A 16,332-nucleotide genomic window follows, 5' to 3' on the forward strand; every position below is an offset into this window, starting at 1 on the left:
CTCTCAGGTGGCCAGCACCAGAACGAGAGGACACAGCCTCAGGCTGTGCCAGGGGAGATTTAGGCTGGAGGTGAGGAGAAAGTTCTTCCCTGAGAGAGTCATTGGGCACTGGAATGGGCTGCCCGGGGAGGTGGTGGAGTTGCCGTCCCTGGAGCTGTTCAAGGCAGGACTGGACGTGGCACTTGGTGCCATGGTCTGGCCTTGAGCTCTGTGCTAAAGGGTTGGACTTGATGATCTGTGAGGTCTCTTCCAATCCTGATACTGTGATACTGTGTGATCCCAGGCCCCCAGCAATAGAACAAGGGGACACAGTCTCAAGTTGTGCCAGGGTAGGTCTAGGCTGGATGTTAGGAAGAAGTTCTTCCCAGAGAGAGTGATTGGCATTGGAATGGGCTGCCCAGGGAGGTGGTGGAGGCACCGTGCCTGGGGGTGTTCAAGAAAAGACTGGATAAGGCACTCAGTGCCATGGTCTAGTTGATTGGATAGGGCTGGGTGCTAGGTTGGACTGGATGATCTTGGAGGTCTTTTCCAACCTGGTTGATTCTATGATTCTATGATCCCCCTGCAGGGTACCTCCTGCGCCCCTCCCGCAGGGCAGGGAGGGCAGACCCAGGCAGGTGCAGGGCAGCACTGTGGCAAGCAGGAGCTGGGGCTTCACCCCCCAGACCTCCTCACCAGAACAACAGAAGCCTGCCTGCCTTTCTCTCCTGCAAACCAGGAATGCAGACCACCTCCCCGGGACATTATCGTGGCTCCAACCTCACCGAACCCACTCTCAGCATGGGATGGGCTGCGCAGCGAGGAGGGAGGCTTAAGAGGCTGTCCAAATGTGATGGTTTGGGTGTTCCCTGCCCCCCTCCCCCCCCCACTTTAGAAGTCACCCAGACTAGAGTCAGCCAGCTCTGGAAATATGAATGAGGCTTATATTTACAGCTGGCACAATGGACAAGGAGATAGTTACAGTATAGACAGTTATAGACAGAGATAGACAAGGGAAAAGGTGATACACAAACACAGCAGCCCTCCCAGAAACCTGAGTCCCCAGGAGGGGCTCTCAACCACCCCTTTCACCTTCCCCCTACCCCTCTCAACCTTACCCCAGTCCCAAGGAAGAATGGAGGTTCGGCCAGGAGGTTAGGAAGCAAAGTGGCTTAGTCAAAGAGGCTAGAGAGAGATGCAGCTCAGGCAGCTCCCCAGCAGAAGTGAGAGTGGTTATCTAGGTTTGTATTGTTCTTATGCATCTCAGCAAGCCTATGAGTGCAGTAGACATCCCCACTGTTTGCCTTTCACAGCCTGTGATCTAGTTCCTCTCACCAAAACGTTCTAGCCAGCTTCAAACCAGCACAGCAAGGCTGGGCCAGAGCGTGTTGAAGCTGCACTCTGCCCTGGACTGTCCCCAGGGAGCACAAAAGCAGTAGTCACCCAGCCCAGCAGCCATGCCAAGACACCAGCTCAAACTGCATGGATCTGCTTGTAGAAACAGGGCAGAAGTGGCTACATCCAGCAGACAATCTCTCCAGAGGCTCCTTACCAAAAATCAGGCAGGTTGGGGCTAATTTTTGGCTGCCAGATCCCATCAAATATCCACAGTCAGGGCTGGAGCTGGGGCCTGGGGTTTGGAGCAGAGGAGCCTGAGGGCTGTCCTCATTCCTGGTGATAAAGATGTGCAGGGCAGTGTCGGGAGGATGCAGCCAGGCTCTGCTCAGGGATGCCCAGTAACAGGACAAGGGGCACTGGGGACAAGCTGGAGTGGTTATCTATGTTTGTATTGTTCTTATGCATCTCAGCAAGCCTATGAGTGCAGCAGACACCACCACTGTTTGCCTTTCACAGCCTGTGATCTAGTTCTTCTCACCAAAACGTTCTGGCCAGCTTCAAACCAGCACAGCAAGGCTGGGCCAGAGCGTGTTGAAGCTGCACTCTGCCCTGTCCTGTCCCCAGGGAGCACAAAAGCAGCAGTCACCCAGCCCAGCAGCCATGCCAAGACACCAGCTCAAACTGCATGGATCTGCTTGCAGAAACAGGGCAGAAGTGGCTACATCCAGCAGACAATCTCTCCAGAGGCTCCTTACCAAAAATCAGGCAGGTTGAGGCTAATTTTTGGCTGCCAGATCCCATCAAATATCCACAGTCAGGGCTGGAGCTGGAGCCTGGGGCTTGGAGCAGAGGAGCCTGAGGGCTGTCCTCATTCCTGGTGATGCAGATGTGCAGGGCAGTGTTGGGAGGATGCAGCCAGGCTCTGCTCAGGGATGCCCAGTAACAGGACAAGGGGCACTGGGGACAAGCTGGAGCAAAGGAGGTGTCATGGGAACAGAAGGGAAAACATTTTCCCTGTGAGGGTGTTGGAGGCCTGGAGCAGGCTGCCCAGAGAGGCTCTGGAGACTTTGAAACTCATCTAGATGTTGTTCCTGTGTGACCTGCCCCAGCTGACACTGCTGTGGCAGGAGGGTTGGGCTGGATGATCTCTGGAGGTCCCTTCCAAGCCCTAACACGCTGTGGTTCTTTTCCTCCTGCATGCCTTTTCCCCTCCCTGCCACCCAGGGAGGTGGTGGAGTTCCCATGCCTGGAAGCTGCTTGAAAAGAGCCTGGCTGTGGCACTTGGTGCCATGATTGAGTTGATTAGACAGCGTTGGGTGATAGGTTGGACTTGATGCTCTCGAAGGTCTTTGCCAACCTGATTGACTCCTCTGGGACTCTGTGCACTTAGCTCCCAGATCAGATGGGAAGTTGACTAAACAGGCTCCTTCATCCCAAAACTGCTCTGTCCTTGCAGGCTGCTTGTAAGGGTGATGTCACAGCCAGCCTGTCACCTGTCACCCACCCCGGGGTGCCACCCACACTGTGCCATCCCCGTGCACCAAAGCTGATGCAGCCTAAATTTTCCCAGTCACGGGCATGACCTGGTAGAGAAGCAATGGAGATGATGTTGGTGCCACCTTGTGCACGCCCCAGCAGCACTCAGGTCTGACAGCCCTTCAGGAATCCTTTCTGCCTTCCAGAACTCCTTTCTGCCCTCCAGAAATCCTCTCTGCCCTTCACTTTGGACTACACAGCACAACCACCATTCCAGCAGAGCAGGCAGCCCCTGCCAGGCAGGGTTGGAGCTGCCATGCACTGCCAGGGCCCTAAGCTGCTCCAATCCCTCAGAAGGGACCAGTACCCCACGGCCACAGCCAGCAAGCCTGGGAAAGCCTCACTGCTCAGGGAGAGGTGGCCAGAGGCAGCTGGCACAGAGCTGGGCCCATGGCACACGCTATGCTGGCAGCCTGGGGAGTCTGGAAGACATCTCAAGGTCTTTGCTTCCACCAGCAGCTGCCAGTGATTCCCAAGAGGCCTGGGCCCCCTCCCTGCTCAAGCTCTCTGCCAGCCTCTGGCACTCCCCATGCCTGGCTGATTGCAACTGCTCCCAGGTGGCTCCTGAGCAGGAGAGCCCAAATTAGCCACGTCAAAAGGCAGCCAAAGACATGGGTGACAGCTCGGCTCTGGGAATGCCTCAACCACCTCCCCAGCGGCAGCTTTGGAGCCTGCTGGGACTCCGAGGCAGGAGAGTAGCCTCAGCCAGGTCCCCAGGGCTTGAAGGGGCAGGGGGACCCCGCAACTCACTTGGGGAACTCTCCGCTGCGGGCGCATTAAGCAGCTTAGAGGGCTCATAAAGGGATTAGCGCTGGATACGGGAGCAGGCAGCGCCCACAGCTCCACCACCTGGGAGGAAATTCGTCTGAGAGTCAGGCAGAGAATTCCCCAGAGCCAGGGACAAGCTGCTGGCACCACCGTGTTGGCACCACCGTGTTGGCACCGCCGTGGGCACAGCTCTGGCGCTGACTCGCTAACTCTGCTTCCCACCTGAGCCCATCCTGCTCACCCACTGTTTTGCCACCTCTCACACAGCCCCGAGTGAAGCCCACCCTTAAGATGGTGCAAAACACCAGGCAGCACCTCCTGCCCCTTGGGCAGGGGGAAGGGAGAGCCTCTGTGCCAGCTTCTGTGCCGCCCCAGTGAGCACCCAGCCTCCTGCTGGCAAGGGGCAACCGCTGCCACCCCTCGCACCGAGAGGGCAGAACCAGCTGGGGTTTTTGTCTTCCATCTGGCACCCGGCCCCAGCTCCTGGCAGGAACCCCCAGCTCAAGCCCCCAGCAACTGGCTCCTGCTTCCTTGCCAGGGAGCTTCCCGGATTGCAAAGAAGGGTTGTGCGGAGGGGAGGGGAAGCCTCTCCGCCCCTGCAAGCCAGGCTGGGACCCTGCTCGGCTCGGATAAGCCACCACAGCAGCCAGCAGCACAGTGTGGTCAAGCCCTGCTGTGATGGGGGTGGCCCCAGCACCAAACCTGCACGCAGACCCACACCCTGAGCCATGCCGGATGGGAACAGGGAGCAGGGCTGAGCTGGGATGGAGACAGTGGTGATGGTGATGATGAATTTAGCACAGGAGGACTGCCAGAGCCAGAGCAGCTCTTCCCTTCCCCAGACAGCATGCGTGGAAACGCTGCTGTCAGCTGTCACCAGAATGGGGACAGGACCGGTGCCTCCATCCCTTGGCCACTCACTAATCCTGCCCAGGGAGAGTCTAACACAGTGGCACCCAGCCCAGGGTGGGGGCCGGGGGGGTGCACCACAGCCCAGTCCAGCCCGAGTCTCTACACACCCTGGAGGGACAAAGAGTAGGGAGAGGGGGAGAAGGATGTGTGGCTGCTGGCTATGGAGCAAGGAGGAAAGGGTGGGTAAGGATAGACCAAGCAGCAGAGAGGGTGAGTGGATGGATGGAAAGACACGAATGAGAAACGGCTGGACAGGAAGAGAACAGCAGTGGGAAGAGGGAAAAGAGGCAATGGATGGAAGGATGCACAGCAAAGTGGCTGAGGAGAAGGCAGACAGGAAGGCAGGCCAAGCAAAATAGCTGAGGAGATTCCAGTCCCCACATCACTGTACCCAGTCCCCGCCCTGGATCCTCGGAGCTCCCGGGAGGGAAGGTGGCTCTCATCCCCCCATCTCTGGGCAGGTTTGGGGGGCCAGAAGGGGTAAGCCCTGGTCAGTGGCTCTGCTCTGCATCCTGCTGCAGTTAACGGGATTTGCAGCGCCTGACCTGCATTCCCGGGTCTATTAGGCTGGCGCAGAGGGGACCATATGGTCCTGCCACGCTCTCCGCTCAGCACCGCAAGCAAAACAGCAGATCTCTGCGCCTGGCCAGGCTCCAACTGTCCTGGGGGCTGCCTGGACCCTCCCAGGCTGAGGAGCCACCCCAGCACCACGGCAGGATGGGACAGAACTCCGTGTGTCCCTTCCTTCCCACCTCACAGCAGCCTGTGGGCAGCCACAGTGACCTGCGACCCACGGCGAGGAGAGCAGGGGAAGAGATGGAGATGGAAACACACAACTGCCAGCCACCCATTCACTGAGCCCCCACATCTGCCTGGCCAGATGTGCCCCGTGCCAGCCACAGCCATGTGGCCAGATGGGCTGAGCAATCCCCCTGCTGAGAGGGCACACAGGGACAGCCTCCAGTCCTGCCTTAAAATCAGGAAGAGTGTCCCCCCCCAGATCAAGAGGTCTGGCTACTTCTAGGGGTCTGCAGCACCAAAGTCCCCCCATTCCCCCCAGATCCAGCCACACATCAGAGTATCAAGGTGATGATCCTACCCCTGAACTGGGGAGATAAGGGCAGGACATGCCTCAGTTTCCCCACATGGGTCACACTGCCCCCTTGCCAAAGCCTCCACCACAGGGTTTTAGTCCCCACCAGCCACACTCCTGCTCGGCAGTGCTGAGGTCAGAGGGACACAAGAGGCCAGCAGGGGACATCAGCTCCTTCACCTTCCCTTCTTGCCCTGAATCCCCAGCAAGCACAGCACAGGGGGAACCTGGCCCAGCCCTTGCACCCTCTGCAGCCTCACCCCTGCTCCTAGCCGCTGTCCTGAGCCTCCTCCTTCTCCAACACCGACAGCCAGCACTGAGCTCCAGCTCAGCCCCAGCCCCAGCTGCCTGCCATAGGGATCGCTTTAGCCACGCTGCAGGGGGGATCCTTATCCCAGCTTATCCCGTGGGATGCGGCGGGGGCTCCCAGCACATATATCCCCACTTAACAGGGCAAGAGCAAGGAAAAGCACTAGAGAAAAAGGGAGGGGATATTTGAGGTCATGTCAAGAGGGTTAAAACCTCATTCTGTTAAGAGGCAGCACTGGAGGAGGCTTGGTGCATCAACAGACCAAGCCCAGCACTGGAGCAGAGATCAGCAGCATCCTGGTGATGGGAGACAGGAGCCCCAGCTCCCATGGCTCCTGCCAGGCCATCACCAGGTGCCATGGACACAGCCAGTCCATCACAGCTGGGCTTCTGTGGGGGTTCCATCTAGGAGCAAGTCAGCAGAGTTGTCCATGAAGCAATGATTTGAGCTGACATGATGATAAAGTCCTCACTAAATCCACGAGGAGGGATGGCAGGGCTGTGGCAGAGAGCTATTGTATGGTCCCCAGCAGAGAGCTTCACACTGGCCTTCAAGTGCAGCTCAGGATTCCTTTGGAAGGGCCTTAGTGGGCACCAGGATTCCTGGCTATGGGATGGAAAGGCCAGCTGGATTTCATGAGTGGTCCAACACCCTGCAGGTGTTGGTTTGCAAAGCACAGGGCCACAGCTATCACGTCTCCACAAACATAAGCAGAGGCTGCTACTGCTGCTGCTGCCTCCAGTCACAGGGCTGCCAGCAATGTCCAGACTGCTCCTGCTGCCATTCTGCCCAGATCCAGCACCAAGGCAGTGTGACAAGGTGACTCTACCCCTGAATCAGGGAGATGAGGGCAGGACATGCCACTGCCTCCACATAGTAAGCACTCTAACGAGACAACGAGATGGCAGATCTGCTCAAAACACCAAGAGAGAGTGATCTGGGGAGGCTGCAGCCAGGTGGGGTTGGGCTCTGCTGCCAGGCAAGCAGCAACAGAAGAAGGGGACACAGCCTGGAGCTGTGCCAGGGCAGGTCTAGGCTGGATGTTAGGAGGAAGTTGTTGGCAGAGAGAGTGATTGGCATTGGAATGGGCTGCCCAGGGAGGTGGTGGAGTCTGTGTGGCTGGAGGTGTTGCAGCCAAGCCTGGCTGGGGCACTTAGTGCCATGGTCTGGTTGATTGGCCAGGGCTGGGTGCTAGGTTGGGCTGGCTGAGCTTGGAGGTCTCCTCCAACCTGCTTGATTCTATAAGAGCCAGGAGACCACAGAAAAGCCCAAAGAGCCCCTGAGGAAGAAGCCCAGCCCAGATGTTCCCCACCAGGCCAGCAGCAGCAAGGATGCCTCCACCACTGTTTCCCTTCAAGCCAGCATAAAGCCAGCTCACTCACCTGAGCATCCCTCTTGTCTGAGACTTCAGGGACCCAAAATCTGGGCATCCAGGTTTTGCCTCCCACAGCCATCAAGGCTAAGCACAGAGAGGGAACACAGGCAGCAACAGTGCCAGATGCCAGCGATGTACCACCCCTGAAGCTTCCCTATCTGGATGCCCCAAACCTGGATGATCCAGCAAGGGATGGTCTTGGCTCCCAGGGAAGGGTCAGGCTCACACAATATCTCCCCACATGTCCTGGGAACAGACATTGCACTCATCCCTTCCTCCTACCCCACAGTACTGGTCCCTGCCATGCGACACTCTCACCCAAGTGGGGTCAGCACCTCCAAACACCCTAAAAAGCAACAAAATGGGGAAACAGAAGCCACTCAAAACTCAGTCAGCCCAAACATGAGCCCCCCCAAACACTCCACTCCATGCAGCTGGGACAAAACCCATCCAGGAATGAAACAGAAGCCAAAAGCAGAAAGCACAAGTGAGACCCTGATGGAAACCTACAAAACATTTCCCAGCAGCCAGAGCCAGGAAAATTGGGTTTGGTGACATCAAATCCAACAAGCTCTTGTGGGCCTCCAATGTAGCAACAGCCTCCATCCTCCACTCCTAGCTAACTGGGACTCCACCAAGTGAATCATGATTCCAGATGCAGAATTACCTTCGCCCAGCATGTGACAGTGAGATGGCTGCAGCCACAGGGGAAGGAGGGACCCAGGGATACTCCCAGCCTCCAGCTCTGCCAACGGCCACAACGGTGATGGGCAGACAGAGATGGGAAGGACCAAGGACTGCAACACTCAGCCTAGCAGGTTAAACTGGTCCAGGCTTCCCAAGAGCAGCCTGGGGTGGGAGCTCTGTTGGTCAGAACGACTGGATGGAGCCTTGCTGTGAGCAGCAGTGCTGGCTCAGGAATGGATTCCAACTCGCATCTAACGCAGGCTCGTGCTAACGCCTGGTGCATGCTGCTACATCCTCCTTCCTTCTAGGTCTCTGAGACTTCTCCCACTCCAAAAGGTCATCAGCAGATGCAACCAAATAAGAGCTGCTAGTGGGCCATGGCCTGGGGTGGGAGCTCTGTTGGTCAGAACCACTGGATGGAGCCTTGCTGTGAGCAGCAGTGCTGGCTCAGGAGTGGATTCCAACTCGTGTCTAACGCAGGCTTGTGCTAACGCCTGGTGCATGCTGCTACATCCTCCTTCCTTCTAGGTCCTTCAGACTTCTCCCACTCCAAAAGGTGCAGCCCAGCTTCACCAGCAGATGCAATCAAATATGAGCTGCTAGTGGGCCATGACCCCAGGCCAGCATACATCCTCTATGTCAAGGCTGGCAGCAGCAAGCAGAAGGGAACCACCCCAGCACCGTGCTAGGCTTTGGTGCTGAGCTCTGCATTTCCCACAAGGATTTGTTAAAAGGGAGAGAAAAAAAAAAAGAAAAAAGAAGAAAAAGAAGAAGAAAAAGTAGAAGAAGAAGAAAAATATAATAATAAAAAGCAGAGAAGCTAGAGGAATAAATAAATATGGCCTAAATGGGATGTGCCGTGCAGAGGCACAGCCTGCCATAAATTCCCTGAGCAGGGAAGGCTTTTACACAGCAGCTACTTTAGAGCAATTTCCACAAATCACAGCAAGGGCCAAGCTGGGGACAGGAGGAGCCTTTGCAGAGGAAGAAGAAGAAGAAAAACGAAGAAATTAATTAAAAGGGAAAGGAGGAAAGGATGAGGAAATACCTGACCATGAATATCCACAGGGATAGAATCCTTCTCGTTCAGAGGAAAGGCAGGGAGGGAGAGGGGAGCAGCCCCAGGATAAAGACAGCAGCCTCTGATATCCCCAGTGTATGCTGTGGTAGGTCCTGAGCTGGGCTCCCACCCAAGGTGGATTATTCCCATGCCAGAAGCTGAAAGCAACCCCCCAGGAGTAGGTGGACACAGAGAGTTTCACCCAAAAAAAACAGAAGTAGGAGGACAGGCCACAGGAGAGAAGTCTGAAGGATGGTCTGAGGAAGCAGAAATGGGGACAGCAGCTCCCAAAGAAGAAACTCCCAGCATCATGGTGCTGAGGGAAAGACAATGCAGTGACATCTCCCACAAAGCCACATCCTGCTCAGACACCCCCTGCACCCTCTCTCCACCTTCTCAGACCATGACCAGGAGCAGGAACATCCTTCCAGCACTCTCCAAATCTGAACATCAAAAGTATCCCCCAGGCTGTGTCTCCCACACTGCCACTGCTAGCCCAGGCTGTGCCAAGTGACACATTACAGACTGATTAGACACTGATTAATGTCCCCCCCCAATGACATGTGTCAGGCTGCATTCAGAGCTGGAGCAGGATTCGATTCCAGAGGCACCCAAGGAGCCAGACATAAACTCAGACCTCAACAACCACAGCTGGAGCCCAGCATCAGGCTTAATCCACACCCCAGCAGCTCCAGATGCAGGGCTGGGGACTTTACCATCCCAGCACTTAGTCACAACCACAGCAACCACAGCTGGAGCCCAGCATCAGCCCAAATCCACACCTCAGCAGCTCCAGATGCAGGGCTGGGGACTTTACCAGCCCAGCACTTAGTCACAACCCCAACAGCCAGGGCTGGAGCCAAGCATCAGCCCAAATTCACACCTCAGCAGCTCCGGATGCAGGGATGGACACAGGCACAGGGCTGGGGACTTCACCAGCCCAGCACTTAGTCACAACCCCAGCAACCACGGCTGGAGCCCAGAATCAGTCCCAATCCACACTCCAGCAGCTCCAGATGCAGGGCTGGGGACTTTACCATCCCAGCACTTAGTCACAACCCCAGCAACCACGGCTGGAGCTCAGCATCAGCCCCAATTCACACCTCAGCAGCTCCAGATGCAGCGATGGACACAGGCACCAGTCTGGGGACTTTACCAGCCCAGCACTTAGTCACAACCCCAACAACCAGGGCTGGAGCCGAGCATCAGCCCCAATTCACACCTCAGCAGCTCCAGATGCAGGGATGGACACAGGCACCAGGCTGGGGACTTCACCAGCCCAGCACTTAGTCACAACCCCAGCAACCACAGCTGGAGCCCAGCATCAGCCCCAATCCACACCCCAGCAGCTCCAGATGGAGGTCTGGGGACTTCACCAGCCCAGCACTTAGTCACAACCCCAGCAACCAGGGCTGGAGCCCAGCATCAGCCTCAATCTACACCCCAGCAGCTCCAGATCCAGATGCAGGGCTGGGCACAGGCACCAGGCTGGGGACTTTACCAGCCCAGCACTTAGTCACAACCCCAACAGCCAGGGCTGGAGCCCAGCATCAGCCCCAATCCACACCCCAGCAGCTCCAGACGCAGGGCTGGGGACTTCACCAGCCCAGCACTTAGTCACAACCCCAGCAACCAGGGCTAGAGCCCAGCATCAGCCCCAAGTCACACCCCAGCAGCTCCAGACGCAGGGCTGAGGACTTCTCCAGCCCAGCACTTCACCACCCAGCCAAGCAGCCACAGCAGCAAACCCACGCAGCTCGGATCCGCCCCCGTCTGCCGGTACCGGCAAGGAGCACACCCAGCAGCCGCACCGAGCCGGCAGCAGCAGCAGCAGGCGCTGAGCGCTCCATCAGATCTATCTCCAGAGGGAAACCACAGCTTATCCTTAAAGAAAAATCCATTGCATATTAACGAATTAATTCCCGGCTTTTGCCAGCCCCGGGGAAGACCCCGGCCCAGCCAAGCTCCTTTAATCAGGGCAAAACCTGCCCAGTGAACCCATGCAGGGGTCGGGAGGTGACAGCAACTGCAAGCGAGGAGGAAGCCACCCCACAGCATCATCCCCTTGGGCTTCTAGCAGGGCTACTGAAAAATCGAGGATGGGAAATGTTGTCCCACTGATGGGAAAACGCTCGGCAGCAGGAGACAGCAGCTTCATCAGAAGGCTGTGAATCGCTTTGATTACAGCATCCTCCTGGGAGGCCAGCCCAGCACCCAGCCAGCGGTGAGCGAACTGTGCCTAGCGAGGAGCAGCAACAGCTCAGGTAACAGCTTAGCAAAGTGACCACTCCCCAGGACTGTCACATCCTCTGCATCCTGAGCTCAGGAGCATTTGGAGGAGGATAAAGATGAGCTTCTAGCTCCCCTCTCCTTGGTGAGAAGCACCAGGACCTGCCTGACTCCACACCGCTGAACCACTCCCGCACACGGACAAGCTCCCCGGGCAGGACCCCATCAGAGGCACTGATGGGGTCCCCAACCCTGTCACAGCGTGTCCCATCTCAGGGGGGGCTGCTCATTAGCAGAGCCTCGTGTTTAATAATGAAAGACTGATTAGATTAGCAAGAGTGACCTTTTCCAGCTGAACAAGACGCTCCTAGGACGGCAGTGGCAGGCACTGCGTGGCAGGGGAACGCACCAGCAGCTCCCTGATCCCTCTGCATGCCCATCGTGGGCTACTTTGGCCAGGCAGGTGCCAAGAATATAAACCAGGTTATGCCATGCAAGCACCCTTCCCTCACTCATCATCTGATCCACGTCCTGCCACCCACCTCCCTACTACAGCTTGGGCAGCTACGGGAGGGCACGGAGCTGGAACACGCTGCTGCAACATCAAGAATGCTCTGCAGGGACTTGGCTGGGTTGGTTTTCCTTTCCTCCTCTTTTTTTAGGGTGCAGAGAGGCAGGGCAAAGAGGGACCTGAGCAGCCAGTCATTGTGGGGTGAATTAAAGCATAGCACATAAAAAAAGGTCAGGTTTCTGAACAATCACTGAGCAATGCCCAGCCTGGGGGCTGCTGCTGCTGCCTGATGCCCTGCCTTAGTTTCCCCTGTCAATGCAGCAGGGCTGGGCTCAGGGGTGTGGCACACAGACACATGCCATCCCAAAAGGATGGTCCTGGCCAAGGGTATCAAGTCATCCAACCCATCACAAAATCCCCAGGGCCAGACCTTGCCAAAAATCAGCTCTGAGAGGATTTCCAGCCCACCACCGACTGCATCCCCCCCCAGTACTCTTCTCTGTCCCCCAACAAGAGGGCAAGAAGGGGAAAGAGGAAAAGGCAATTTCCCAGCAGGGTGTTCAACTTTGCACCTCCACATCCCAGCACAAACACCCTGCTGGGCTTTTAAGGTTTTGGGGGTTGGAAGGAAGATGGAGCGAGCCCTGGGGTCACACAAGGACATCCTGGAGTCAAAACCCTTTCTGTTTCCTCGTGCGTGACCCCCCCTCCCCCCCCACACCCTTTTCTGCAGCACCAAAGGCAAAACTTGTGCCAGGTTTAACCCGGCTCAGGCCAGCTCCTGCTCTCCCAAGGCAACGTAGAATTCTATTGCCCCTTCTCTGCTCCGGGCTGGGGTTAATGATGCTCGGAGGCTCAGATGCCAGCGGCAGGGCCAGGATGGGGGGTGGTTAAATGAGCAAAGCCTGGGTGTAATTCCCGGATCGGTCGTTAAGTGAGCAAACGCCGGGTGCACGTTCCCGGCTCGCAGCAGGTTACTGCGCATCTCCACCTGCTGGTCTGAAAAATCTCCCAGCTAGGAGATGCTCTCAGCTGAAACAGGGATGCAGGGTGGGCTGTGTCCACGCTCTGCCAGGCCTGGGGTATGCTAGCTGAAGCCTACACACACCCCAAGCATAGAGCCACGGGGCTACAGCACCATCCTTCAGCCCCACATGCCCGGGATATGCCCATGGAAGGAATAAGCTGTGGGTGATAGGAGAGTGGTACAGCTCCACTCTCACCGACAGCAGGATGGAGGTGCTGAGGCTGTAGGATCCAGTGCAGGACCCCAAGCCTGCCTTGCATGCCAGGACAGAACCTGAACAGCTCCAGCAACCCTGGACCGCTGCCTCTGGGCAAGTACTGCCTCTGGGAGAGGGAAACGGAGGCGCGGTGTGGGGACAAGGCTCAGCAGGCAGAGAGAAGATGCAGGAGTCCAGCATCGGTTATTGTGCAAACTGGTGGTTAAATCCCCTCCCCACTGCCACATCCAGCAGGTCCCTCTCAGCCTCCCAGCACGACCACGCCAGACACACGCCAAACACACGCCACTGGCACCCCCCACTGCGCTACAGCCCCAGGGTCCATCCGTTCCTCCTGCAAGCCCTGGGGACACCCTAAGGCCATCCCACCCTTTCTGGAAGCAGCTGATGCAGGGCCAAAAGGCTGCCAGGGCTCCCGGAGCCAGCAGGGGAGCGCAGCAAGGTCGAGACTGGCACCGAGGATCACTCTCAAACAAAAATAATCAAAGGAAAAGAGAATAAACCACCTCGAGGCAGGAAAGCAGGCTGCTGCTCCGCTGCCAGCTGACCCCTGCTGCCACCCGAGCCGTTTGTAGGCAAGCCTGGGAGAATCAGAGGCTCTCAGACTCCTTTTTCCGGCTCCCTCCCAGAGGTTTATTTGTCCAGGAGAGGCTGCAGAGGCTGAAGCGGCAGCTGCTGCATCCTGAAAGGAGCCTAAAAACTCCTGGCAGAGGTTCCTCTCTCTGCCGGCACTGGAACCCTCTTGCAACAGCTTGGTGAGCCCCAGCCACAGCACAGGTCACCCTCCACCGCTTCGCACTGGCACTGCCACGACAGGGACCCCCTCCCACCTATGGCACACACCCCCCCCCCCCCCCCTCCCCGGCCCCGGCTCTAGATCCTGTCCTGGCACAAACCAAAGGCCTGAGCCATGAGGCTGCTGATGCCCCAGAGCAACAAGAGGGGCTCAAGAAACACCCAGAAGAGGACAGGGAGGAGGGGGCTGTACCCAGCCACTGCACCAGCAGCAATTCCCGGTGGATCACTTGCACAGGGATGTTTCCTTGCCTCTGCCGCCGGTGCAGACCCAGACGGCTGAATCCCACCCGAGGAGCAGGAGGAGATGGCTCTACCCCACCAGCTGCCAGACCCCTGCCTGCAAACCCACTGGACCCCCGCTGGTCCCAGAGAGCAGCTGCACCTGCCAAGCCCTGCCTGGGCTGTACCCCAGGAAAAAGCCAGGACCTGGGTTGCAGGGAGGCAGTGGCTGCCACCCCGAAGGATGCTACGTTAGGTTGTGGCACTCAACAGCCTGGAGCATGTCTGCTCTGGCTCCTCCGGTGGAATCAGAGGTTTTTAAGGGTGGAAATCCCGTGCCAGATTTCCACAGTGCACTCCCTATCCCCCCTCCTCATTTCACTCCTCGGGGGGGGGCTGCAAATGGCCAGGAAAGCCCTGTCCGAGCTGCAGAAGCACCTGGACCAGGGGCTGCCAGCGCCAAATGGAGCCGGGCAGAGATCAGAGACGACACCAATTTCTGGTGGGGGTCATTTGAGCAGGACAGCACAGCTCTCAACCCCTGGGACACTACGAGGCCTCGAGCAGAGCAGGGCTGGAGGAGGTGGTCCGAGCGCCCACCCCCCACTACGCCCCCGCCTGCAGGCAGCCCCCTCCTTCCTGCTCGGCTGCCAGGGAAAGCTGCTTTAACTGGAGCGTCTAGGGGGGGGGAGGGCTTGTTTTAACACGAAACCACTTGGCAAAACATCCATCCAAGGCGAGCAGCCCCGCCGCCCCCCCCCCCACGATGCGTGACCCCTCCTCGGCCTCGCTGGCGGAGAGAAGAACCCCAGCAGCAGGTGCCAGTGTCCCCCAGGGCTGTCACCGGGCATCGCACGGCAGCGATCGGAACGCAGCGGGGACCCCCTGCTCAGGCCTCGGCAGGGGCATCGCCGCCACCCCCAAACCCAGGGTGGAGGGGATCAGAAAAGAAGCAGAGAGACGAGAGGCTGAACACCTCCCCCCCGCCGTGCCCCGCAACCCAAAAATGATGCCACCTCGGTAGCGCTTGCCCTGGGAACTCAGCACAGGCTGGGAAAGTGCCCGCGGCCGGAGGGCTGGGGGATCAGAGAGGGGATAATAGCGGATCAAGCCCCTGAGCCTTCGGCTGAAGCAGCTCTGCAGCACGGGAGACGAGGGCCGGGGGAGCTGGGGGAGGGAGGGGGGGGTTGGGAGAACCGAATGCCCCCCCTCGCCTCGTGTGCCCCCCTGCCACCTCGCTGGCTGCCCGGAGACAAGCCCGCCGCAGGCGCTCGCAGCACAAGCTGGCATCTCATTGAGCCAGGAATAAACTCCAATCTGCACCCATTGCGCCGGGGTAAAGGGGATGGGGGGCGGGGGGGGGGCACAGGGGACCCGCAGAGGTGGCGACTGGGGGGGATCTGGGGAGGGGGGGTTGGAGGTGTCCCAGCCAAACACAGAGAGGTAGGAAGCTGCCACTGGGGGTGAGCTGATGGGTCTGGAGAGGGGGGTGGGTGCTGGGGGGGGCGGTCTGGGTGCATATCGCAGACACACAGATCGCATGCAACACCACCACCCCCCCACACACCCCCCCCCAGCCCGCACTTACCGGGGAGCAGCAGGGAGCAGAGGCAGCAGAGCAGCGCAGCCGGCCCAGGGTGCATCTTCTCCGGAGAGGCCATGGCAAGGTGGAGGGAGGGAGTTACAGCAGGGGGGGGGGGGAAAGAGCAGCCAGAAAGCCGATGTGAGGGGGGGGGCAGGATTGATGGGGGGGGGGCAGATCGGAGCCACCCCCGTGGTCCCCCCCCCAAAAAAAAAATAAAAATAATAATTAAATAAATCAAAGTAATCCAAACCGAGCAGCACAGGAGGAAAAAACCCACCCGCAGAAATCCCCTAAATCCAACCACGTGCGAGCCGGGAGCCGCAGCCAACGAAGGAATTTGGGAATGGGGGGGTGGGGGGGGTGCTCAGGTTACCGGAGGGGTGGGGGGTGAGGGAAGGAGGGGAGGTGGGGGGGGGGGGCAAAGCTGAGCCTCCCCCCCCCCTCCTCCTCCTCCTCCTCTCCTTCCCCCCTCCTTCCCAGTTCAGCGAGCAGAACACCCCATCTCCGGTTCCCCCCCACCCCTCCGCACCCCAAACCTGCCGCAACACACACACACACGCTCGGCTTTCCCCCCCCCCCCCCCTTCAACACCCGGTGCTTGCAGGGCGACTGGGGAGCGCCCAGCCAGCGGGGGCGGGTCCCCCCTCCTCTTCCTCCTCCTCTTCCTCCCCAGGAACCGGGGAGGGAA

At 58.4% G+C, this 16,332-nt stretch overlaps 1 protein-coding gene across 1 annotated transcript in view; it reads right to left on the reverse strand.

Moving 5' to 3' along the window:
• Positions 1-16,046, reverse strand: part of TMEM132E (transmembrane protein 132E) — a 38,839-nt gene extending 22,793 nt beyond the window's left edge. The window contains exon 1 of the mRNA XM_064166186.1: positions 15,648-16,046. Coding sequence (XP_064022256.1) covers positions 15,648-15,720 — 73 coding nt within the window. The 5' untranslated portion in view covers positions 15,721-16,046. The remainder of the gene's footprint in view (positions 1-15,647) is intronic.
• Between the last annotated feature and the right edge of the window lie 286 nt (positions 16,047-16,332).

This window comes from Pogoniulus pusillus, chromosome 27 (assembly GCF_015220805.1).
Source record: "Pogoniulus pusillus isolate bPogPus1 chromosome 27, bPogPus1.pri, whole genome shotgun sequence".
Lineage (NCBI taxonomy): Eukaryota > Metazoa > Chordata > Aves > Piciformes > Lybiidae > Pogoniulus > Pogoniulus pusillus.